We start from the raw sequence: 23,946 nt of genomic DNA, 5'->3' as shown, positions 1-23,946 counted from the left end.
TGTCTACGGGGGAAAGTGTCTCTGTGTTATCTATCACCACTTCTGGCGGGTGTATTTTCATTTCTCTTTTCTATATCTCACCAAGCTCGTTTCGATACTCTTGGTTCTCTCCAGGATACTATTATCACTCTATTTGGCCGGCCAATGAATGGTTATTTATGATGGCCTGACGTTTACTTTAAGGGGTGGAAATTAACTATACGAAGCCCTGTCATCAAGCGCCAACCAACCCACCAAGGTCAGCGCTGTCAGTCAGCCACCGACATACATACATATACGGATGTATAGTTATTATGTATATGCGGCCACCTACCACGCCCGTTAGATACATTGCACGGCGATACGCATAGTTGTTGACAGTATGGACTTTGATCTCTGCTTTACTCTCGTTCAACCGGCGCCAGATGGCTATGAGTCCGCCGTTCCCTTGGTTCTGATCCACGACGGCGGCGGAACAAGCGTCAACTACTACTACCTACACTCCCTTGACCGCGCCGTCTACGCCATCCAGAACCCCAGCTTCTACTCCGGAGAGCCCTGGGAAGACGGCATCCCCGAGATGGGAGCGACCTACGCACAGCTCATCCAGTCTCACGTCCCGTCCGGCCCAATATTGCTTGGAGGTGAGATTTCACTCATGTCGCGCGAGGGGCATCACATCGCATATACTGATTCATCCTTCGGGAGGCTGAGCAGGCTGGTCCCTGGGCGGCATGATATCGCTGGAAATCGCCAGCATATTCTCGAGACAGTCTTCGAAGCTGCGGGTGCTCGGAATCGTGATGATCGATAGCGTATATCCGTTTACCCCAAAGCCAGCGGGCCGAACGATTGTCCCACATAAGCTGCAGTTTGGGAAATATACAAAGCCTGAGACACAGCGGCTTTCCTCAACTTGTATGGCACAAGCCGTCGAAATGGCGCAAACCTGGACGATGCCCGTCTGGCGGGGCTGCTCTGACGAAACGAAGTATAGCCGTCGAGCGGTTCTTGAAAAGGAGCTGTCTCAGAAGATGAGGACAAAACATCCAGAGATCGACGAGTACGTTGAAATTCCGCGCGAGGAGCTCGCTTCCCTGCCACAGACGATCCTCCTCCGTTGTAATGAGACGGTCCCGGTTTCTACACCGGAAGATCCGAGTGCGATATGTCGAGTCGACGTGGCTCGTGAGTTAGAGAAGCTCGGCTGGGAGCAGTACGGCTATGACTTTATCTCAGCAGTCCTTCAGATTCCCGGCCATCATTTTAATATATTCTTTGATGAATATGTAAGCCCCCAGGGAAAAAAGCCCACCTTTGAAGTCTGGATATGTTACTGATCCGATTCCTCTAGCTTGATGACCTCACATCTCGTATCAAAGTGGCCTGCAGAATGTTAGAAAGATCCAACATCTAAGCAGGAACGGTGTGTACTTGGCCCCTTCATTCACGGAATACCCTCTACTTTTTTTCAATCCAGAAACCCAGTTTGGCATAGAAGAAACTTAAAGATATAGAATACAAGTGGCAATTTGGAAGAGCTATTCCCTTTCATATTTCCGATAATGACCAGTCTGCCGGGATCCCTGCGCTCTGATCCAAGCAGCGTGCGCGGCAATTCAAGTACTGTGACCTCGCCTCCAATCCTGGAGTGGCTGTGCTCGAACCAGGGACCGCATGTTCGCGCCAACACCTCAGTGGTTTATCCACGGAGTACTCCGCATAAAAATTTAGGATACCATGGGCTTGAAAAAGTGTGTGTCACCCTTGTTGGAAGAAGGTTAAACATTACCATTGTTTTAGACGAAGGGTTTCATCCCCTGAGTGAAATGACTAATTATAACTCCATGAGAGGGAAAAAAAAGGAAAAAAAAAAAGGCGCCTGTCACCTCTCTCGACAACACTCTAGTAACCATGATACAAATGGCACATTGAGCACTAATTGTTGATTTTGCCAATCATGGTATTTCTTTATACCATCCTCACCACGCCGTGATAATTTGTCCATATATTCAAAGAAGCAAACCGGATGCTCAATATAACAAAGAAGAGGCGGGCAATACAGAAGCTATTGCTCAGATCATCATTCCTCACTAGCCTTGTTGGCCGCTAACTTGCCCTTTAGTCTTGCCTGAACACCGATGGTCTTTAGATTCTTCGGCCGAGGAATGAATAGGTCGTGGTGGATTTGGATATCTTCCAGCGTGGTGTTGCACATTTCAAAGTCAAACCGACGGAATATGGTGCTGGCCGTAATGAATATTTCGGCTTTGGCAAGGCTGTTGCTCCGCCAGAGAACAAAGACGTCAGCAAACAAATATTTTCGTTGGGTACACAAACGACAGAGATTTACTATAACTGCTAGTTATAGCTATTGGCCCACACTTACTTCATCCCAAGGCACCTCCTCGATCCTGAGCTAAAGGAGACCATGTACTTTTCCAGATATTTCCGCTCCTGAAGATCTAGCCACCGTTCAGGGACAAAACTGCACGACTCGGGAAATATGTCTTCACTGTGATGCATGATCACAGATGACATCCCCACCGGTGTCTGTTTTGAAATCCAATACGTTAGCCTTCCATATGGAAAAAGGTGGAACTAGAGCCTTTGGCGCTGATGTATACTCACACCCGGTGGGATAGCATATCCGCCATACTCGATTACGTCTTTGGGAGATTTTCGTTGTAGGCGAGTGCTGACGCCATATGATAGCCTATTCACCAACGTGGTTGGTTAGCATTGCGCGAATAGCCAGATGGATGAAACACCTTTGTCGTACCTTAATCCTTCGAGGACAACCGAAGACTGCGGGATTTTTATATTGTTAGCGTTAGTTACCCTGACGCTTGGTAAGTTATTAACTAGTGTGGTAATCCCAACTTACCAGGTACGGGAGCCTCTCAAGTTGGCACAGCTTGATCTCCGCCGTTGGGTCTGGTTCGGCTTCCCGAAGCTCCTCTCTGAGTCTTCGAAGCTTCTCTGGATCCCGCAGGAGATAGTAGGAGATAACAGATAGACAGTTCGAGGTTGTCTCTGTTCCCGCACCGATAATAGAACGGACTTCCTGGGCCAATCTTGCCGGCCGTTTCTCTTCACTGCTGAGTCTGGAGTCGAATATCTGGTCAAATATGGTCTTCTTGTGCCCAACAGTCTCTCCGGCGCCTTTGTTTCCCTTCTGACGTTCGTACTGCACCTCGTCGATCCTTTCCTTACAGCGTTCCGCCAACGTATAGAACAGTTTGAGGCCTGGGTTCAAAGACATCGTGAGTGATTTTGGAAGCATCTTCAATAGCGACAGTATCCAAGTCAGCTGTCTTGAAACCATGGACATCTCGGATGCATCTCGAAGCACTTGGCCCCAACTAGGGTACCAGTCTGGAGCTTCGAGGTAGCCGTAACATCGGTCCATAGTGAATGTGGTGATCAGATCTGTGGTCAGACAGGTATAGCCGAGTGACAGCGGCACAACGCCGCCATCTGCGCCAAAGCTCTCGATCCGGCTGCATAATTTTTTCACAAGGTCTTGAATTAGGCTCTCCTGCTGGAGAACTCGGCATCTTGCAAAAAAGGGGTTCATAGCACCTCGTCTTAAGCGGTGAAGCTGGTGACTTTCCGTGCCAAAGGAAGAAAGGGGAAAGTCGAATGGCTTCAGATAATAATATTCCTTGTCTCGAGGGTTGCTATGTGAGTACAGAACACTGTAGAAATGCGGATCACTGATATGAAGTTCTCGAGGGCTGATGCGAATTATAGGTCCTAAAAATGAAGGAGATACTCAGCATATCTCTTTTTGCCATCTTCCCCAGCGGGTATATCCCTCGTTGAAAAACGTACCATATCTCTCATGCAGCTCCTTGACTTTGAAGATATAACGCCCCTTAAGGACGGCATCATAATAGAACTCATACAGATATGTCACCGCGGCAATCTTTGGACCCGGAAACTTGGACAAGGGGGAGAAGCGCAGTTGATATATGACATCGCCAATGACGTATGCAAAAGCCGAAACAACAACTAGTGCAAGCAGATGCACAGGGAGGAGAGATTGAATGTCCATGTTGGCAGACATGACTTCTCCTGTAAAGGGAGGCGGGAAATGACCCCAGAAGGCAAATATCTATGAAGAGAAGATGCACACAAAAAGTTCCGGCTGCTTAAATAAAGGCAGACTTGGTTGGGGCTTTTGCTGAATATATTCTCATTGTTCTCGGTATTCACCGCAACCACGGGCACAAGCGGCGGCAACTGCCAGATGTATGCAATACACGGGGCATAGTGACTACTACCAGCAAAGGGCAACGGCCAGGTCTCGCTCTACTTTGGAAGGCAAAGAGTCGCGTTTAAATGTTGCATGAGACCCATGGCTTCATTTGCGGCTTTTTTCACTTTTACCTTTATTTTTACCTCAGTTCCTTTTTTTTCACTTTTCGTTTCTTCATTTCTTATTCCTGGCCTGCCTCGTTCACCCTCCCTCTTTACTCTTTTTTGCAATGGGTACGGAGTATGCATACACTACATCGCGTCTCAGCCACGAGAACTGGGCGAAGAGCAGTATGACGTCTCAGACTGCGTCCGCATGTGATGGTTTTTTTACTCTTCATTTTGCTTCTTTTTTAGTTGCAGAAACGGTGGCAGTTAGGCAGCTGCCGGTGGCTCAATACAGTACTGTCGAAAGCCTGCCGAGCACTATACGCCGTTGTACACCCAATGCAGCCCCCCTGTACGGAGTGTGGAGTATGTATGTCCCTCTTTGCCATCCCTGGCACTGGAAACCAAACCCCCCTTCTCTCTCTCTCTCTCTCTCTCTAATCTAAATCACAGGCTTATAAATAACGTCCCACAACAGACCCAAGGTTGCTGCAAGTTAGTTATCATATTATATAACCAGAAGCCGAAGTTACGCATGGACGGATTAGCTGGCTTGCGAATATCTCCACTAACGCTCCAGCAGCCAGTTAATTTCTTGCTTCCGTAATGGCAAGATTGAGTTGCGGGAGGTCAGGGCTCTAATTCCTGCATGTTTTATGGAGCCCGGGGATACGGGGCAACGAAGCTAGAGGGTGGATGGACAGAAGTGCATGGTCCTCTGAATGAAAGCAATGAATTCTCAGGAAAGCGGATACTGGCGTGGTATCTCGATACCGAACAAAGCCTTCTCACAAAGACAGCCATCAAGGCAGAAGATGAAATAGCAGGTTATATGCCACTACTGCTTCCAACCCTGCTCCTCCTCCACCCCTCTTCTTCAGAACTAAGCCTAGACGCCAAAAAAGGATCACCGTGTCGATCGGATTGGCTGCTGAGGAAGCTCACCAACATCTTCCTAATGCCCTCCAGGAGGTGGCGCTTGCCAAACCGGACTGGCTATTGCCCATATTGCTGGGATCTACGGGGTAGAATTGGGTATCTCGTCGGGGATCACTGTTACCTGCGTCTGCAGGAGCCAGAGTACTGGGAAACGAAAACCAATGACATCTATAATACTCCTGCACCCAGCATTTACACGGTTGAGTAGCGCGTGTATTTGAACCTGATTTTAATTTCGACAGGGAATTAAGCGGTGCAGAAAAACCAGAAAAAGCAAGTATCACCTGGGACGGTTCCAATAGGGATACGGAAACCTCTGTATACAATACACAGCTCATGTGTAGTTATACGGAGTAAAGCTGACATTGCATGTTCATGCATTCCGCAAACCCCGAGACATGGGGGGGCAGATCTTCTGGTTCGTTATAATTCATCGCCGCCCAATCACTCTATATGGACATCTTACTGACAACACTGATAGGCCACGTATACACCCGTTTGGCTCACTTCTCCCGGCAGTTGATAACCAATAAGAGAGCGTTGTCCCCGGATGTTTCAACCCGTTGATGGACAGCCTCTTCTGCAGACATGTACCACACTTCATCCCAGCCTGTACTGAGGTGATCAAGCGATATCAGCCCTCCCAAGTTAAGAGAATTACGAGTGTTCTCGCTTGCTATAGCGGAGCAAGCCCAATCGCTGCATGATGTAGCCACCAACCCATGGGACTTTTTGACATCTGAATGGGCATTCACAACAACTCCGACCGGTATGCGGTTGTAGCGCCGAGTTAGGGGGCGGGAAAAGGAGAAATAATTCGACAAACTACACAGGGATTCCATGTCATGGGCCCTTCACTACCTGCCAGACTAAGGAAGGGATGGATGGTAGGAGGGTTCGGAGTTGGGGTTGGAGGACAGCTATCAACCCTGCACAAGAAAGGCTCTGCAGCATGCAACCCCCTCAAAATGGTGCATAAGGCGTTTCTAGTCCGGACAGGGAATGTTTGTTACGCCTTTGCTGGTATATTGGATAATGGGAAACGAAACAAATAGGCCGGTTGACACCTCTGATATGTCGTCAGCAGGTACGAAGGATGCGTATCTGGTGACATGCGATTCTGTGGGAGGGAAGCTGAATTCAATCTCAGCTCTAGGTATGAGAAGGTCATAGCACTGGGCAAAGGCATCATGCTGTATAATCGGTTCTAGATCAGCCCAGGGTCAAAGAACCGTTTGGCAGCGGCCTTGTAAGGTGGTCACATCGCAGCGGACGGATGGATTCCGCATCTCCAGGGATGCTGCAGGCGGCACCCAAACCTGGAACGGTTGTTAGGCGAGACCACAATGCCGACAGTCCCATCCATTGGGAACTGTTTTCCTCATTCACTCCTTGCATGTGCAGAGCCGCGGATTCGAAATGAAGGTTGCCCCGGCCTGTCTCATAGAATGCTGCAGGGAATCAATCGAAGCAATTCGATAGCTTTCCGCAAGGTTAGGGCAGAAAGGCAGACAATATGCAAGTCGGCCTTCTCTCATTTCTCTTTTTTTTTTTTCTTTTTCTGTTCCCTTTCTTGTCTCTTAACTATCACCACAATTAAAAATTCGGAGGAGGCAAAAACAACCAGCAGCCCAGTTTTGCGCATGGAAGCGGAAACCCGCACTATAGCATATGGCCCTCCACACAGCAGCAGCACCAAACGAGCGCCGAGACCACGGAGTAGGTGATGATAGAATCCAACCATCCTCCATGTGGGTGTGGCGGAACAAAGAGATGGAGATGGCAAGCGCTCGATGGCGCACTTCTACCCGCGTTTGCCTTGCCTGGCTACAGGGATGTTAGCACTCTCAAAACTAGTTGCTGACCCAGAGTTCGGATGTTGATCATTAGCTACTCACGCTCCTGTGATTCTACATTGGCCCGCATGCAAGGAATTTTCCTCGCCGTCTTCGAATTCACCTGCCATTTGAGGTGTGAAGTCATCTACCAGGACGAAGAAGAGATACAGCAACGTCGTCGACAACGAAGTTTCACCCCGAACCACGCCGGTACCTAATTATTAATATCAGCCGGAACTAACTCCGATAAAGAAATACAGTTAGGTAATTCACCGAGAGCCTTAACTAAATCCACTTGGCTCTAACTTACCACAACTTCAGCCTCCTGTACACTGAGTTGGAACGGAGTACAACGCATGTCACCCATCAACGAGGCATCCCGAGGAAGTCAGGCCAGCCACCTTGCATTTGTGATCGGCTGTTGACGTGAAGGAGCAATACGAGAACAGCCAACCTGCAGCTTAAGTCACCCAGCGAGGTCTCTAAGCGGTAGTTACATAGTGAGGCAGGCAGAGGGACCAAGCAAGTGACTAGTTAACTAGTTAACTACGCATTCGCCTCGGTAATTCCCAAACCACAAAAAAAGAAGACAGGCAGTCAAAGAACGTACCTGGCACGACAGACCGCAGTTCCGCCCGTACCACCGCAGTGAGCAGCACGATGCCAGCTATCCAGTCCCCCGGGGCGGCTATCTCGCACCAACGTGGCGAGCGTTGGGACCAGGCTCATGAACTTGCACCTGCGGATGAGGTGGTTGCGGATGCTGCGGGCCGGCATGAGTTTGCTCCCACTACTCGCAGCCGGCAGATTGCAGTTTTGATATGCAGCTTCCTGGCTGTTGCTATGACCATAGGCCCGAATTTTTCATACGGTGTATTCCAGGAATTCTACGTTACGAATAGCAAGAGCATCTTAGCCCCATCCGAGGCAAAGAACAGAGCAGCGGTAGCCTTGGTTGGTACACTCGGCGCTGGGTTGACCTGGAATGGCTCCATTGTGATCAATCCTCTCGTGAGTAGACTGAGCGGCAATGCAAATCAGAAGATTGCAACTGCAGGATGCTGCCTGATGAGCGCTTCGTATGCACTTGCTAGCACGTCCCAAACGGTCAGTCAAACCAAACTGCTCCGTCCGTCCTGCTCCGTCCTACTTCGCCCTACTCCGTCCCACTCCATCCTACTACATACTTCCTTGCATTGACTCCATATACCCTTTTTTATCCCTTCTCCCCTACATACAACTCTTATTTCCCTCTGATTGGCTGGACATGCGGCTGGTTTGATCTAAATAACCGAAAAGCCATAACCAACCAACCCAACCCCATGGTAAACCGTGACAGATAAGCTAACTATAAAAAAACCCGTAGATATGGCAACTTTTATTGACCCAGGGTCTACTATACGGAATGGGCAGTTCCATGGTTTATTTTCCCATCCTTAGTGTTGCCCCAGAGTATTTCGATCGCCATCGTGGAGCTGCTATGGGGTTCATACTAAGCGGTGCGAGCATCGGAGGACTGGTATTCTCCCCTCTCATTCGAACACTTCTGGGTGTTATTGGTATCCGCTGGACACTAAGAGCAATGGCCCTCGCAAATCTTATTGTCACCCTTCCAGTTGCAATATCCGCACCTCCAACCCGCAGCATGACCAGAAGACCCACGCTGATCAACATACGGCTTGCAAAAAAGCCAGCATTTATTTTACAGTCTTTTGCAGCCTTACTGCAAGCGAGCGGAAATTTTGTGCCAATGACGTTTTTACCTGAGTTTTCAACTGTTATCGGCTACTCTGTTTCCTTTGGTGCTACGCTACTTGCTGTTAATAACGGCATTAACGCAGTGTCACGAGTCCTTATGGGTGTTACAGCAGATAAGCTTGGGAGGCAAAATACCCTAGTTCTCGGTGTTGCTGGAAGCGCCGCAAGTGTATGGTGCCTATGGCTCGCGGCTGCTGTTAATGGTGGCAAGACCCCGTGGCTCATATTTGTTGTTGTATATGGAATCCTAGCAGGTGTGTACCGCCATCCGTCTCATCCGTCTATTCATATACTTGCTTCGGGATAAATGCTAATAGCTTTGTGATAGGTGGTAAGAGCTGATCCAACTCTCCTATTTCAAGACTTAACTACGGCGTTTTAACCAAGTAAAGAGTGACGCTAACATGAGGATGTGTAACCCTCAATCCGTCTGATACATAGCGTTCAATGCACTCTTTCCAACCACAGTCACGGAGATATTTGGCGTACATGCCTACGCCTCTGTCAATGGTTTTCTTTACTTTGTGAGGGGTCTTGGTGCACTTTTTGGATCCCCCGTTGCTGGGTTTATTTTAGGAGATTCTCGTGTCCCTTCACCGGGTCAGGAGACCTCTACTCTGTTGCATAATTATCAGAACCTCATCTGGTATGATGGTGCCCTCCTTCTGGCCTCGTCCATTTGCGTAATTGGGGTACGCGGTTTTGATGCCCTGGAAAAACGCAAGTGGGTTTGGAGAGCATAAGCTGCCTTTCCGAGACACTCCACGTAGGTACGTATGTGGCGTATCATCATGCGGTCATCACTCACCTGGCAGGCTACGGTACCGCCAAAGGCACTATGGCCAACTGTCGTGAAACAAGTGATGAACCAATGTGCGAAATCCAGCCACAGGTATCTCTCTAGCACGATCCCATGCCAGATTATATACCTGTGAATACTACTGCTATAGATAGGCACTCATAGGATCTTCTCTCCACTCATGACTTATAGATACATGTTCTCTCATTTAGTATCCTTTTCCCCCAGAAGATTTTGTATATACAAAGCAAAACAAAGAGAAAATATGTTTTGATATCCTTGATATTTTTTAGAACAGCAAGATTGACATGCATTCAAGTAGAGAGATATAGCTGTGCTTCATAAATGGTAAGCCAACCATATATGGCTATCAAAGTCGTTTAAAAAAGGAAATAGACGATTCTCATCAAAGGAGAAGCATTTCTTCTCTTCTCCATGACTTGGTTATGGGCCTCCCAGTCGATCTCACGACGTCCCGCGTCGACGTCAACGTCTCGGAGTTTCAGCCACCCTTTGCGTTTCCAGATATGCGCACATAGCCAAAATAGAATAACAACGGGAACAGCCAGATAGGTCTTGAAGAAACCTTTGGCGTCATTCACGCCTCCACCAAGTGGCCAGACGGCAGTGTAAAACTGTGGTTTTTGTTAGCCATTGCACTGAAGCTGGTCACAAACGACTCCTTGTCTTTGATGACGAGAAACAAGGGCCTACATACCTGGGCAATGAACACAAGGCCAACCATTATAAGGCCGAACCATGACCCCCAGACGCCAAAAGCAGCCTTAAACGGTATTTCATCGAGGGTGTGCCCCTGGAGCTTCCATGCAGCGCGAAATCGGATATGTGAGTAGCATATCTACAGCCCAATTAGTACTCGAGGAAAAGGGGACTAGATGAATGATAGGAACGAGGAAAGACGGATAGAACTTACGCTTCCCCAGGTAAAGAGTGATGCCAGGCCAGAGAGAGCAAGCAGCCAGCCGAAAATCTCTTCACCACTGGCTGTGATATTGATATAAGCAAGAAAGCTGACAAGAATCATGGCAACTGTAGAAACAAGCGGTCTTCCAGCTCTGTCAACATAACGGAATATCTTAGGCGCATAGCCCTGCTCAGCCAGCGCTGTCAGAGTTCTCGAGCCGCCGTATACACCTGAGTTCCCAATTGATAGCACAGAAACCAGAATGACGACGTTGAGGAAACTGTCAAAGCCCATGAGACCAGCGTCTTTTGCAATGATAACCATGGGAGACGCCGCCACATCAATAAGACTGCCACTACCGAGGAGACGTTTCTCAGTATATGGCACCAGGAGGCCAACGAACACAAGAGAAAGGATATAAAACAGAATGATACGCCAGAACACTTGTTTCACTGCTGACGGGAGGGACTTGAGCGGCGTTTTCGATTCGGCTGCTGCTAATCCAACAAGCTCCGTTCCTGAGAAAGAAAAGGCCGCGGTAACGAAGACGGCACAAACACCTGGCGAAGATAGTCAATATACATACCGAATGTCTATTGAATGCATCCACGGCAGGACTCCAATGGGGGATGTGACTCTACCTTTGAAACCATTGGCAAAAGCCCCTGGGTCTTGCCAAAGCCTGGCACCCCAATATTCGCTGTATTTGCCGTGTGATGGACCACCCCCCAGAACGCATACTAGGGCTATAATCATGAATATTACTATTGCCACCAGCTTCAAACTACTGGCCCAAAACTCTTCTTCGCCGTAGCCCAGGACGCCAAAGAGGTTGATAATGATAATGCCGACGATGAAAACGGTAATCCAGACCGCTACGCTAACATTGACTTGCCAATATCCGATGGTCAGGGCAGCAACCGTGAGTTCAAGCGGCAATATAATAGCCCATTGGAATATGTAGTTCCAGCCCATTGCAAACCCCCAAGAAGGATCGATAAACCGAGTGGAATATGTATAGAAACCACCAGATATGGGATATAGAACCGCAAGCTCGCCGAGCGCATGAACGACGTTAAACATCATCTATACGATATTGGAATATGGTTAGGGTCCTGATATAAATTCAAAATTTCGAAATTGGAGCCGCGAAGGTAACTACTGACCATTCCCGCAATTGCAAAGTCGATAACCAATGCTCCTGGACCGCCAGCTCGCAAAGCAGAACCTGAGCCAACAAACAAGCCAGCACCAATGCTACCGCCTATGGCAATCATATGCAGATGCCGGGACTTCAGCGTCTGGTTAAACTGGTTGTGCCTGTCCTGAAGTGTCCGCTGCTTGAAAGACTCCGGGGTACAGCCCATGCGTGTCCAGAACCCCAGCGCCGGCGAGGCCTCTAACGAGCTGTCCGATACAACATCATTTTCCTTGCCGCTACCGCCGTTGCCCATACCCAGGTCCAGTTCCTTCTTCTCAAGTTTATCCATACTGGTTGATGCTCGGCTCCTGGCTGGTCAGCTGCCAGGCGCAATGGGTAGAATCCGATGACTCAGGTTTGACGGGTCGCGCCAGACGAATTCTTCGGATGGCGGAGGGGTGATATATATATATTTATATTGGCACCCGTATCAGCAATGCTGGGGGACCATGGGGCGTCTAGTTGAAGAGCCAGGGCACCTGTGGCCTGCGGGCCGAGCAGCGGGATAAAGTCCAAATTGTTTTCAGGGTTGATCAGACTTTGGGGGATGACTTTTCTCTGTGCTCCCTTCGCTGCGTCTTCGCCACAGGCCCGGTGTAATGTGAGCAGGAAAAGCTTTCAACTCGGCAATCCCGCTACTCCAAGGAGGGTATGATACTACCCGCTCTTCGAAGTACCAACAGTTTGGCATCAACAGGTCACTCAATTAAGCGTTGTCCTGATTGAAGATACGACCATAAGCGAAAGATTCCTTCCAAGACTGCAGGCAGTACCAAGGGACCAGCATCCATGGATGGCCCATCACGAATCTGTTCCAGTTTGAAGGAGAGTCCACAGTCAAAACCCAATTTCGAGCCGTCGATCTGTGTCATCACGATTTTGCACTTTCATAGGCCGTTCTTTGCTGGATGCGACGACCTCAAGCCTGTGATATTTTCTAGAAGAGCTTTTTTTAGCCTCCAACACGCACGATTGGCCAGGGGTAATCCCAGTCTTTTCCATGGCTGAGGAAACTCAGCTAGGGCTGGTCCTGAAGATGGTTGACAGAAAAGTCTAACCGGACAACGTTCAAGCTGGCAATGGAATTATCTTTCCGGCCTTGAGAGGACGGTTATCAACAGAAGAGCGACTCGCTTCTAGATATTGAAATGCAGTGGGAGTGCTACAGCGGAGTGACAAACAGAGCAGTCAGCATTAAACTAAGGAACCCGACGTCAAGCATCCGCGGATCGTGGGCTTGGTCGGGTTGGAAATAGTTATGCAGCTAATTTTTCTGGTTGAACTACGATGGCCTCCACGAAAAGAGAGCATGACCAGAAAAAAAAATGTGATTAATCTCCATATGGATTCCACTGTTTGCACACTGCCCTTAGTACTCCGTAGAGTAGCTACTCTGGCTCAGGGCGTGGAATATATACTCCATACTCCGTACAAAGCTTCGTGGCCGCAGGATTTATTCATATGAGCGAAGCCAGGGTCTGCCCTTAGGTGAAGCCAGGAAAGAGCCATTGGCCAATGAAGTGGTCGATTATTGCGCCGCATGGAGCTCGGTGGGCATTGCTTTCTTGCAATGCTTTCTTTAACTACTAGGATGGGTTGAGATAACTACGGCCTGCCATCGTGTTGAGATGGTTCTCTTTTTCTTTCTCCTGCAGACTCCTCAATGAAGGATCGTGGCTTGCAGGGACGCAAGTTCAAGGTCTTGAGTGAAACAAGTCGCTGCAGAGAAGACAACGCCACGCGGTTGATCGACTCGCTTCGTTTTGTCGGCTGATCGGGATTATCCCGTCAGCCCAGCCGTTTAGCGATTGACACGACACGACCACAAAGAGTGCCTGCAAGAAAAGGCCCAGGGGCCCAGAGTCCAAGAGGAAAGCCAGCAGCAACAGCGGCTTATAATGCAGTTACGGGAATAGACTTCCCTGTCACTGCTTTTTCTTTATTTTCATCTTGATTTATTTTCATTTGTTTTATTTTATTTTATTTTATTTTGCAAAGGCTCAAAGCGTTGCACAGAGGGAAGTCGTTGTATTATAACTAATCAACCGCAAACCGTCTCTTTCAGCGAAATTGTTAATCTGACTGCGAAGTATATACCTCATTACGAGAGTTTCGGAGATTTGACCAAGCATTGGGGATAAGGGGTAGCACTCGAAGTTCACTAGGGAGTATTCCGCATTGCTCCACATATTGCTGGCGATAACTGTTTTTTGGGCATTTGTCTCTAATCCTCGCTGTTGGTTTGGCATAGGGCAGAGGGGAGTTTGATAATGACCGTCAAACTTGAGCGAGGCAGATTAGTAGTGCTCATATTCCACAAACCGGGAATTCTCTCACTATTCTTTGTTAATAAATGGCAGTTGAACCTGGATTGAAATTAAAAAGAGGTGACACTTAACCTCAGTTCCACAAGCCTCGTCCCTTCAAAATGCGTATGATCAGTCTTTGCGTATTTTACAAATATCTAGAGATTTTCGTGGGTTATAATAGTGACGGCAAGTCCATGGGCGGTATTTACATACAGAGTGGTGTCCGTCGAGCCATGGCAGCTGTCAATAACATACCTATATATGCCGTAGCTAACCCTCAAAAAACTAGGTACTTGACAACCCTCACAGGAGCTTCAGACGATGAGACGCTGAGATGAAGTCGCTTTGAGATGCAGCGAAAAAAGGTAAAGTCATAGATCGTGATTACATAAGCAGGCCTGTCCCCCAAAGAGCAAACAAACCAACATCAACATCAAGCAACAAGCAACAAGCAACAAGCAACAAGCAACAACACACAGCATGCTCCGACGGCCGCCTGCTGTACTGGCACAGCGACGCGGAGATGTGTGTTTTCTTAGGCTAGGACGGTATTGCCAATGGCACCGGTATACTGCAACTCCTATAGCTTCTTCCATTGTCCACCGTAACAGACCATGGACCACGAACGTCTCTCGAACGCTCCCGCCGACTCGCAGCCTCTCACTCCTTTTATCTGTACCGCCTATCCTCGTTCCTCCGGTCGTACTCATAGGATTGACAATTACACTCTGGCTATATAAATGCGCTATGATGGTAATTTTTCAAAACAAGATAATATATATGCCGTCTATGCCACCGTTCTCAAGGCAGGAGAGGATAGCCAGCTATGAGAAAGTTTGCTCGCCAATATTTTGGGAGGAACAAAGGATAAAGTCTCTGGACGGAGTGGAGATTGCCTTATGTGTTGGACGGAACGTGGCGAAAACAGACGAGAGGGAAGTAAAGAAGATGGAAGGACGCGAGGGAGAGGTCGTGATACTGTATTTCCAGGGGTTAGTTAGCTTCATCTCTAGCCCAGTGGATGCATCATTTAATAATAGAATCAAACTGTAGAAATGGGTCATCGATCCCGCCTCGTTTACCTCAGCTATCAGGCGTGTTAAAGGCGTTGGACGACAGAACATACACCCTCATTGCGGTCTCATATAGAGGATTCTGGACTTCTCGTGGCCGGGCGTCCCAGCGTGGAATTGAGCGTGATGCCATTGCGGCCCTAAAATGGGCCCGGAAGACATATCCCGATCTAAATACCCAGCTTGTCTTCTGGGGCCAAAGCATAGGAGCAGGGGTGGCCACTTTTCTTGCAGCATCAGACCACCGACAACATGACTGCGCGAGGCGGTCAGAACCACCAGCCTTGATACTTGAGACACCATTTGTGAGTGTACAGTCGATGCTGCTCGCCCTTTACCCACAACGTTGGCTGCCATATCGGTATCTCGGCCCGTTCCTACGAAACTGGTGGGACTCGGAAGAAGCTCTACGCGCTATGTCTAACACTGGAGCAAAGCAGACAGTACGGAGAAGGGTTTTAGTTATTTCAGCTGAAAACGACGAGCTGGTTCCTCCCGAACAGGGTGATTTTATAGAAGACTTATGCATTGAACAAGGGATGGACGTTTCTCGAACAAGGGTTCGGGGTGCATTACACACTGAAGCTACGTTTCGGGGTGGCGGGAGGAACGCAGTAGTGAGCTTTTTGAAGCAACTTTAATTATATAGTAGCTAGCTGGGTGCATGATTATAACATTAGAGCTCATAGACATATGAGATGTTGAAATTCGTGATAGGCATGTCAAAGATATCGTAGAGAAAATAAACGCGCAGAAAGCCGCCAATCTTTTTGTAGTTAAGGATTCCAAAGAAATCATCCAAATTCCACCCGCTAGTTTGAGAATAACAAAATGACAATGCGAAACCAACAATGAAATAAAACGTAATTCGTACAGGAGTGGAAATTCAACATATCCAAGATGAATTGGATGGGGTATATAAATATTATAGGAGGTTAACAGAGCCAAAAAAGAAATATCGAAATAAGAGTCATCAAACGGGGGCATAACGTAAAAGGACATCAATAGATGCAATAGGAAACCAAAATATTAGTGACGGAGCTTTTCCTTTTGTTTCTTTCTTTCTTTTGATTTTGTGAGTACGTGCTCAGCACGCGGAGCTCACGACCGTTCTCTGTGACTGCTGCCGGCTAAAGGGCGAGTACTCTGGGGGAGGCCTCACCGTGGCGCCCGTCATCGTACTGCCGATAGAGTCGATCGTGCTCGAGCGCTGTCTGCTGTACGCTCCCAAAGAGGCACGTCCTGTGTATTCCGCAGGTGGTGGTGAGATGCTCCTTGGGGTGAAGAACGAATCGGTATTCTGCACATTATCACCACGAAGGGCGACTGCCTGGGCTAGGCTTTCGGCGCCTGCAACCTGTACCGGGACGCGGATCGAAAGTTGTGGCGTTGTCAAACTGGTGTTTGGAGGGAGGACAGAAAGGCTCATGTCCAGTGCATAGCTTCGGGAGGTCAGGCAGGAGTGGAAGGTGGGTATAAAGGCCTTAGTTTTTGGTAGAGTGATAGGGGCGAGAATGGTGCAGGTATAGTAGGTGCTGCCGGCATAGGCAGATGTAGGGCCAGTTTGAGAAGAATCAATAGAGGAAGTGGACTGGATGGAGCCTCTGCGAGAATTAGGAGCGGAGGATAAGGGGGTGGTCATGATGAGACTGCCCGTTGACGAGGATGGGGAGCAAAACGCTGAGTTTGCGTCTCCAGAGTGTTTGGTCCATGGCACCGAGGCGATACATCGAGTTTCAAGCGGAACAGTTTCAGTATACATGCCGTGGTTGAGAGACCAGTTGGGCATATTTGCACGGGTTGCGAAATCCTTCCACGGCTCTGAAGCATAGTAGGTGAATACCTTGAGCTTCGTCCAGAGGGTATTGAGACGAGGGGGTTTCTGGTTTTCATCGGCAGGGTCAAACCTAACATGCACCTTCACAAGAGTGCTAGGGGTTTCTTGTTCCTCGGAGGTGGTGATGCCTTCGCTGCCAGGGTGACGGATGGGAGGTAGATGGAAGGGCTTTGGTTGTGCGGCAGCCATTGCTATGCGCCCAAGTTTACCGCGCAACGCACCCCTCTTGACGGACTTCTCGTTTCGGAGACAGTAATCAATGCTGTTTTCAGAAACGTCCAGCGGTGGCTCAACATCGGTGGCTGGGATAATTCTGACTTTCTTTCCTTGGTCAATCACGGTCCGAAGTGTGTCAGAGCTAGGATTGTGCTTCGACAGCTTTGCTCTGATGTTGTACTGGATCTGAACCATCTGAGGCACCATGTCGTCAAGCAGGCTGTTCCCATCGCCAGCTACCATCGGGTCGCCAGCTGAAGGAGGTAAGTTTGTGTGTGCAAGTTGCACCTGTGGATGATTCATTTTGTGTGTACAAGATTGTGGAAGCATTCTCTCGGGCACTACAAATGTGAAGGGGAAGGTATATTTGCGACCAGCCTCTAGAATGCGAGGCTGCGGATAATCAGACTCATCGATCGGTTGGACGAGCCTCAGGAAGGTGTGAAACGCAGAAGAGCGGCCAACAGTCGGCCCTGCAGCCCCGGGTCTCTCAATCAGAGTCCTGGAAGTGCCTGTGACATCCCGTTAGCTTATCGCATGGCCCTGGCTGGGTAGATGTAACTATACGGAGTAGATAATTACTTCACTTATACATACCTACAAAGGAAATAGAGATCTGCTCAAACCGAGTATCAACTTCAGACACGAATGTGGCCTCACCCTCAATAGTATCGAGGGTTGTGTATGAGCAGATACCAGACGCTGGCTGGTCCTTCAGTGTGATTTGAACTCGCAGTGCAGAGCGCTTGGTCCAGGGCTCAAACGGAGCAGCGCGCGACGCAAGAGACGCCGCCATCTTGACGTTGCTTTCGCTCTATGATCGGTTGGTAAGATAGAGACCAGTACAGTCTGATTATGCAACAGTGAATATCTTGTAGAGGAGGAGAAGCGAGAGAAGGAGGTAAACAGAGAGGAAGCTTCGGCGTTTATATAACTCTCGGCCTACGCAGACCTGTCGTGGTAGCACGAGCAAGCGAGATACCGAGCAGTCGTCAAGGAAACATGACCAGACAAGCTGATCTTCTGTATGTAGATAAATCTGCAAGGGGAGCATGTGGGGGGTCATATATTATATATATTTTATGTGCAAGTATACACTTTCCAGCTTGCGAAATGCCGAAGTTGACGCAATCATGGGCTTTCAAAGCAATGAGCGTAGTATTGTATACTTCGTCGGCAACAGCGTGGCGCTCCAGAGGCTTGGTACCAGGTACACCGGGTGCCACCACCAAGGTTGCCTTCCCGCCCAAAGAAAATTTTGAGTCATCCCTGCAAGCGTAGCAGCACTGTAACTACGGTCCAGAAAAAAAGGGATGGCCGAGAGAGGGTGAGAGAGAAAGTGACCTGCTCCATCGGCCGTCGAAAGCGCGAAGCCGAAGTACCGTTTCATCGATGCCGCTTTTAGCGGGCCAGGACCGCCAGTCCGCCAGGCCACTGCGGTTCTGGCCGATGTTAATCAGCGATTCCAAACGTGTCGAAGGAAGTCTTTTTTTGGCTTCTTGATGCACGTATAGATAGAGCTTGATGGGCTATTTCAGCGTGTGATGGCTGGCCGTCTCCACCGGAAGAGATTTCTTTTCTTTTTTTTCTTTTTGTTTCTCTCTCCTTCCCTAGTCATCGGGCACCGCTGGCCGTCGATGTTCGCCGTGGTGGAGCTTTGTAGACAGGCGGTTTTTCTTGCCGTCAGGTTGCATGGAAGAGATTTTTCCAACCCGTTGCTAGGCTCTTCTGCTGGCGTCTGGCCTCGCGGTGGAACCCCGTCATATCATGTTCCGCTGCTTCAGACTCCCTGATGATTGTTCTGTATCCGTGAAAAATGGAGCGATCCGAGTTTGCTGCGCTCCAATGGCGAGCTGGCACAGGTGCACCGTACGATTTTAGCATATCCGCATGAAACAGCAGTCTTCCGGACAAGCCCATCACTGGAGCGACACAGAGTCAATTAAAGGGCGTGCATCCAACAATTAACGAATCCTACTGCGAAACCGCCAAAGTGGCGAGCTGGCGACAAGCTCCTTCCTACAAGTCCATGCCCTGTCCTCCTGATGTGCCCCTTTGGTCTGGATGCCCAGCCGGGTAGTCGGCCAGAGCTTAGAACGTTCGCTGTCGGCAGTCAGTTCTGATATTCATGCAGATGCGTATCTATAAAAAAAAATAAAACTAAAAAATAAAAAAATAAAAAGGGCGTGGGACGCTTGGACCAGTGAGCGGCTGCGTGTACTTTCCTCTTTCAGGAAGGCGAACGACGCTGCTTTAAGTTGATGAATAAGCGCTTGCTTATGTGATGCCCTTTACTAATATCAACACCTGCGCTGTCGCTGCCTTCAAGAGCAAGCGATGACCAATAGCTCGACTTGACTTGGTATAGTATACGCGCGATACGAGTGAAGAAGCGGGAAATGCCCACTTGCTGCCAAATCAACCACCCTCAACACGATCTTCTCATGACTCTATGACTCTTCTCTAGCTAACTAGTTAACTCCGCGACGTGTCTCTCCCCACAGTCAAGTTGTCTTTTCCGCTTCGCTAGCTTCCCCGAGGTAAAATAAAACATATCTCCGGACTGCAGGAAGCTCGTGTTGCTGATTGATTCAAATAGCCTTGGTTTATGCCACCAGGAGATATTGGACAGTTACGGGCTGCCAAGAGTCAAAGTGGTGTCTGGGAGCTCCTCGGCGATTTGACATATGACCTTTTGTTGCCGAAAGAGCAACACTTTAAGGAACACAGACATCGTCTAGACCGAGTCCGATCACTCTCCCTGCGTACACTAGCGCGGCCCTCAATGACGAAGCTGGGATGATCATTGGATGCGAAATACAAAATGCACTCATTCGTTCCCTCTGATACTCAAGCAGAGCTTGAAGCAATCATTGCAGATCAGACTACATAATCATCCATGTGAACACTTTACCTTGATGTTATCAGCAACAGCTACGATCGGCATGGAGATGCGAGGAGAATATCAGGGAACTCTGATTAGGCGACGGTAGAGGTTAAACTCATCAAATGTGATATACCGGTATCGGTCCTACCCCAGCCCTACTGATCTGAAATCCTGTGAGACCACCGTTGTCATACCCTCTATACCCTCCGTACCTCTCACAGTGTCCCATACAAAACAGGAGTCACACCTTGGGAATTCCATGGGGGGTACAGAAATGAAATCCTGGATTTAAATACTGACGACTGCACCCTGACCGATTTGCAGGTTCGATGCTCCTCTGCTGTGACGTTGCCAACATTGTTTGAAATCAAAGGCAACGTTAAAACTGATCGTAAAGAGGACCCACTGTCGCGAGTCAGTTCTCCTCTCTTCGCCTATCTTTCAACTCTGCAGACGGTCAAGGGAGTACTCGCAACAAAAGGAACAAAGATGCCGTTGAAGATATAACAACAGTGTTCCGGAGCAACTTCGGGAGAATTAAGGTTAACTAGTTAACTACGCCAAGCTTTCGCCACGTGGGGGGTCTTTTGTCACGTGGTATACTCTCTTCCAATGACTGCCAGCGACGACGAGGAACAAACATCACACATATGTATCTATATACATCATATGTATATATAAAGATAGGTGTTGTTGACAGGCATTAACCACAGAGGTAGTGATGTATACGCGAACCACCCAATGTTGTTTCCCCCCTCGATATTTGTATCAGCTCTTATCGACATCTGCCTCCCCTGCTTGAAGTGATGCAGGCAAGCAAGCCATCTAAAATTTTATCTTCAAATATCACCTACACAATCATGCAGCCCCAACTTCCTTAATCGCATTTCCAGGATTGAAAAAGAGAGACAAAAACCATCTTGTCTTATGGCTGTCGAGAATTGTCCTAATATATCCTCGCATGCCCTTCCTCCCGCAGAGTCAGCAAAGTTCCTTAAGTCTTCATTTTCTCACGTAATGGACCAGGGGCTGAGTTGCCATCTCCGGCAAACGTTCGTGAACAGGGTATTGTACAAGACCCAACGTTAAAGGGCCGTGACTTCAGTTTTCGACCTGTCCACTATGAGCAGCTCGGCCTGATTGTGAAGTACGGACGCGCCCCTCAGGTAACAGTGGCTGAGGGTCAGTTACTCTGGGTACTCCGTCGCGTCTTGCCTACCGTACCTGTCCCAGAAGCATACGGCTGGACTCATGATAAAGGCCAGGTGTTCATCTATATGGAGCTAGTACAGGGCTTTACCCTTGAGCAACGGTGGGGATTTTTAGATCAGGCCGAACGAATAGAGATCTGCAAGCAGCTTCGCGCTATGATCTTAGAACTTCGCAAGCTACAGCACGCACCAGGCGATTTTTTCCTCGGTAAACACCCTTATAAGTAATATTTTATACCAGAAATATCACTCCATACTTACTTTTACAATGAAGGTCATATAAACCGTGAGCCACTTGGCGATATCGTTTTTACCAACGCAAACTACCCACCCGCGGGGCCTTTCCTCTCAGTTACTCAATTTCACGATTGGATGGCAAGGGTAACTAAGATAGGCATTCAACATCATTGGGATGGTATCCCAGACTACTGGGAGCTCTGTAAAGCCGAATACACAGCCGATGTCAAGGGCGAATGGATGAACATGTATATACCCCTATTTCTCAACGAGCCTCGTTGTCTTGAAGCTTGGGAGTTCTATGCTAGGTCATTTGGATACTGAAAGATCCTATTGATTATACATCAAACCACAGGAGGAATGTTCGGTTCCCAGAGTAAGAGATCATCCAACATGCATGTAGAAATATACATGCAAGCAATAGATGGAGAGAAATACGGCTGCGTCATGCAGAGGGCCTGCCCTGAACACAATTAACACGGCCTACCTTGTTCTATATTAAGTAGTTACAACGTCATCGTGTCCCCACGCAGGATTTATAATCACCGTCGTATTAAAGGACATCGCCTGTCCACATACATACAAGCATATAACCACTGGTTATCTGTAACCGACATCCCACGTCAACACCGACAGCCACAACATCTTGCCAGACCGGAAGAAGAAGAAGAAGAAGAAGAAGAATAAGAATGGTCGTCCTGGGCGTGGCTCAGTGCCTGGCCGGCCATGGGCTGTCGACCTTCGAGGTATGTGATCCCGAGTCTGGCTCGACGATACGCGGCCTGTCTCGAGGGCTCGCAGCAGCCACCGGCGCTGACGCAGAGAAGCCGGTGGTGGTGCTGATACATGGATACCCGCAGACGTAAGTCAGAAGCCACAAGTCACATACTTAACTACAAAGGCACTGCCTCGCTCCTCCTCTTGGCTGCGCTGCGCTGACTCCTGGACGCTGACGGGCTGCATTCGCGAGCAGGCATTTCATGTGAGTTTGTCTATTCATGGCATGCCTTCACGAATTTACGTACAGGTGAATGACCATGCATGGGGGACTGACGTATTGCGACGTAGGTGGCGCCATGTAAGTTTGAATCTGATGCACATCAACATGGACATAGACATGGACATGGACATGGATATGGGGACGTTTCTACAGGCGTGAGGTGTGAGTTTAGTTTACACTGAGAAATTGTCCTGTTTTGCCAGGTCATCAAGCTGCTCCCTCGCGAGACGCGGCTGTTCGTGCCAGATATCCCAGGCTACGGGGCGAGCTCACCACCCAAGGCGAGCGACAAGCGGGCGGTGGGGAAGGCCATACTGGTGGCCCTGGAGACGCTGCTGGAAGTCTCCAACGAAAATACTTCTACTACTACTGACGGCCGGCCGCAACGTATAGTGCTTGTAGGCCATGATAGGGGCGCGCGCATCTGCCATCGACTGACGGTCGATGCAGCCGACCATGCGCCCAGCTTCACCATCCTGGCGACTGCGCTGATGGACATTGTGCCGACGAGCGTGCAGTGGGCAGCGCTGGCGGACCCGGCCGAGGCGCGCAACACGTTCCACTGGCCGCTGCTGGCGAACGTCGAGCTGGCGAGCGCGATGATAGGAGCGCTGGGCGCCGACGTGTTTGTGCGGCTGCTGATGGAGCGCTGGCGCGGCAGCAGCTCGGCGGCGATCTCACGGTTCGAGGCCGACGATGCGATGGAGGTGTACTCGCGGCCGTTCCGGCAGCTGGAGAGCGTGGTGCGCAGCTCGTGTGCGGACTACGAGGCTGGCGGCGGGCAGGACGTGGAGGAGCAGGCCAGGGACCAGGCAGAGGGCCGGCGGATGGGCGTGCCCGTGCTGGTGCTGCACTGCCGGGGGATGGGCCAGCGGTTCGGCGACGTGCAGCGGGCGTGGCAGGCGTGGGTTGAGCGGGAGCCGCTGCTGACGGTGGTGCAGACGGGGGAGGGCGTCGGCCATTTCGTGGCGGAGGAAGACCCCGAGGCCACGGTGGGCGCGATGCAGCGCTGGCTGGCGGCGATAAGCTTAGCGATATAACAGGATGAAGCCAGCCTGATCCTCCTCTCGTCCTTCGTCTCGGCTTCGTCTCAGCCTTTCATCGTCTTCGTCATCGTCGTCTTCTTCGTCATTTTCTTTCTTTTACGGAGATTTTATGCATGAGGCTTAGCTGACTAAGCGAGTAACACTTGAATATAACAAAAAGTCGCAAAGAAACAAGCAGAAGAGAAGAAGAGAAGGAGAATACAGAGTGATAGAGTAACAGAGTAAGGAAGAGTAAAGAGTAAAGAGAGTAAGAGTAGCATCTCTATCTCTATCTCTTCTCTTCACTTCTTCATCCTCGGCCCCTTTTGAATTTTCTTCTT

At 49.3% G+C, this 23,946-nt stretch overlaps 10 protein-coding genes across 10 annotated transcripts; 6 read left to right on the top strand and 4 right to left on the bottom strand.

Moving 5' to 3' along the window:
- Positions 1 to 361: 361 nt before the first annotated feature.
- On the top strand, positions 362 to 1,396 carry MGYG_06529 (hypothetical protein; the record flags this gene model as incomplete). The annotated part of the gene is made up of 3 exons (XM_003171938.1): positions 362 to 623; positions 694 to 1,268; positions 1,334 to 1,396. 3 exons carry the CDS (start codon positions 362 to 364, stop codon positions 1,394 to 1,396), a joined length of 900 nt encoding a protein of 299 aa, XP_003171986.1.
- A 666-nt stretch (positions 1,397 to 2,062) lies between these two features.
- On the bottom strand, positions 2,063 to 4,051 carry MGYG_06528 (benzoate 4-monooxygenase cytochrome P450; the record flags this gene model as incomplete). The annotated part of the gene is made up of 6 exons (XM_003171937.1): positions 2,063 to 2,258; positions 2,369 to 2,532; positions 2,611 to 2,695; positions 2,762 to 2,787; positions 2,867 to 3,738; positions 3,817 to 4,051. The coding sequence occupies 6 exons, from the start codon at positions 4,049 to 4,051 to the stop codon at positions 2,063 to 2,065; spliced, it is 1,578 nt and encodes a 525-aa protein (XP_003171985.1).
- A 421-nt stretch (positions 4,052 to 4,472) lies between these two features.
- Positions 4,473 to 5,039, top strand: MGYG_06527 (hypothetical protein; the record flags this gene model as incomplete). The annotated part of the gene is made up of 4 exons (XM_003171936.1): positions 4,473 to 4,533; positions 4,600 to 4,720; positions 4,804 to 4,845; positions 4,931 to 5,039. The coding sequence occupies 4 exons, from the start codon at positions 4,473 to 4,475 to the stop codon at positions 5,037 to 5,039; spliced, it is 333 nt and encodes a 110-aa protein (XP_003171984.1).
- Positions 5,040 to 6,869: 1,830 nt separating this feature from the next.
- MGYG_06526 (hypothetical protein) lies at positions 6,870 to 7,494 on the bottom strand (the record flags this gene model as incomplete). Its single annotated transcript, XM_003171935.1, has 3 exons — positions 6,870 to 7,116; positions 7,188 to 7,341; positions 7,434 to 7,494. The coding sequence occupies 3 exons, from the start codon at positions 7,492 to 7,494 to the stop codon at positions 6,870 to 6,872; spliced, it is 462 nt and encodes a 153-aa protein (XP_003171983.1).
- A 293-nt stretch (positions 7,495 to 7,787) lies between these two features.
- On the top strand, positions 7,788 to 9,628 carry MGYG_06525 (hypothetical protein; the record flags this gene model as incomplete). Its single annotated transcript, XM_003171934.1, has 3 exons — positions 7,788 to 8,234; positions 8,494 to 9,139; positions 9,327 to 9,628. 3 exons carry the CDS (start codon positions 7,788 to 7,790, stop codon positions 9,626 to 9,628), a joined length of 1,395 nt encoding a protein of 464 aa, XP_003171982.1.
- Positions 9,629 to 10,064: 436 nt separating this feature from the next.
- On the bottom strand, positions 10,065 to 12,099 carry MGYG_06524 (amino-acid permease inda1; the record flags this gene model as incomplete). The annotated part of the gene is made up of 5 exons (XM_003171933.1): positions 10,065 to 10,319; positions 10,403 to 10,543; positions 10,619 to 11,169; positions 11,251 to 11,695; positions 11,776 to 12,099. The coding sequence occupies 5 exons, from the start codon at positions 12,097 to 12,099 to the stop codon at positions 10,065 to 10,067; spliced, it is 1,716 nt and encodes a 571-aa protein (XP_003171981.1).
- Positions 12,100 to 14,599: 2,500 nt separating this feature from the next.
- MGYG_06523 (hypothetical protein) lies at positions 14,600 to 15,833 on the top strand (the record flags this gene model as incomplete). Its single annotated transcript, XM_003171932.1, has 4 exons — positions 14,600 to 14,620; positions 14,664 to 14,679; positions 14,706 to 15,111; positions 15,173 to 15,833. The coding sequence occupies 4 exons, from the start codon at positions 14,600 to 14,602 to the stop codon at positions 15,831 to 15,833; spliced, it is 1,104 nt and encodes a 367-aa protein (XP_003171980.1).
- A 446-nt stretch (positions 15,834 to 16,279) lies between these two features.
- MGYG_06522 (arrestin) lies at positions 16,280 to 18,041 on the bottom strand (the record flags this gene model as incomplete). Its single annotated transcript, XM_003171931.1, has 2 exons — positions 16,280 to 17,757; positions 17,843 to 18,041. 2 exons carry the CDS (start codon positions 18,039 to 18,041, stop codon positions 16,280 to 16,282), a joined length of 1,677 nt encoding a protein of 558 aa, XP_003171979.1.
- Positions 18,042 to 21,093: 3,052 nt separating this feature from the next.
- MGYG_06521 (phosphotransferase enzyme family protein) lies at positions 21,094 to 21,904 on the top strand (the record flags this gene model as incomplete). Its single annotated transcript, XM_003171930.1, has 3 exons — positions 21,094 to 21,112; positions 21,159 to 21,551; positions 21,618 to 21,904. The coding sequence occupies 3 exons, from the start codon at positions 21,094 to 21,096 to the stop codon at positions 21,902 to 21,904; spliced, it is 699 nt and encodes a 232-aa protein (XP_003171978.1).
- A 365-nt stretch (positions 21,905 to 22,269) lies between these two features.
- Positions 22,270 to 23,620, top strand: MGYG_06520 (alpha/beta hydrolase; the record flags this gene model as incomplete). Its single annotated transcript, XM_003171929.1, has 3 exons — positions 22,270 to 22,442; positions 22,649 to 22,658; positions 22,784 to 23,620. 3 exons carry the CDS (start codon positions 22,270 to 22,272, stop codon positions 23,618 to 23,620), a joined length of 1,020 nt encoding a protein of 339 aa, XP_003171977.1.
- Positions 23,621 to 23,946: the final 326 nt, after the last annotated feature.

Source organism: Nannizzia gypsea, genomic scaffold (genome assembly GCF_000150975.2).
Source record: "Nannizzia gypsea CBS 118893 supercont1.5 genomic scaffold, whole genome shotgun sequence".
Taxonomy (NCBI): domain Eukaryota; kingdom Fungi; phylum Ascomycota; class Eurotiomycetes; order Onygenales; family Arthrodermataceae; genus Nannizzia; species Nannizzia gypsea.
The sequence above is the reverse complement of the archived record's forward strand: the minus strand, read 5'-3'. Positions and strand labels throughout refer to the sequence as shown.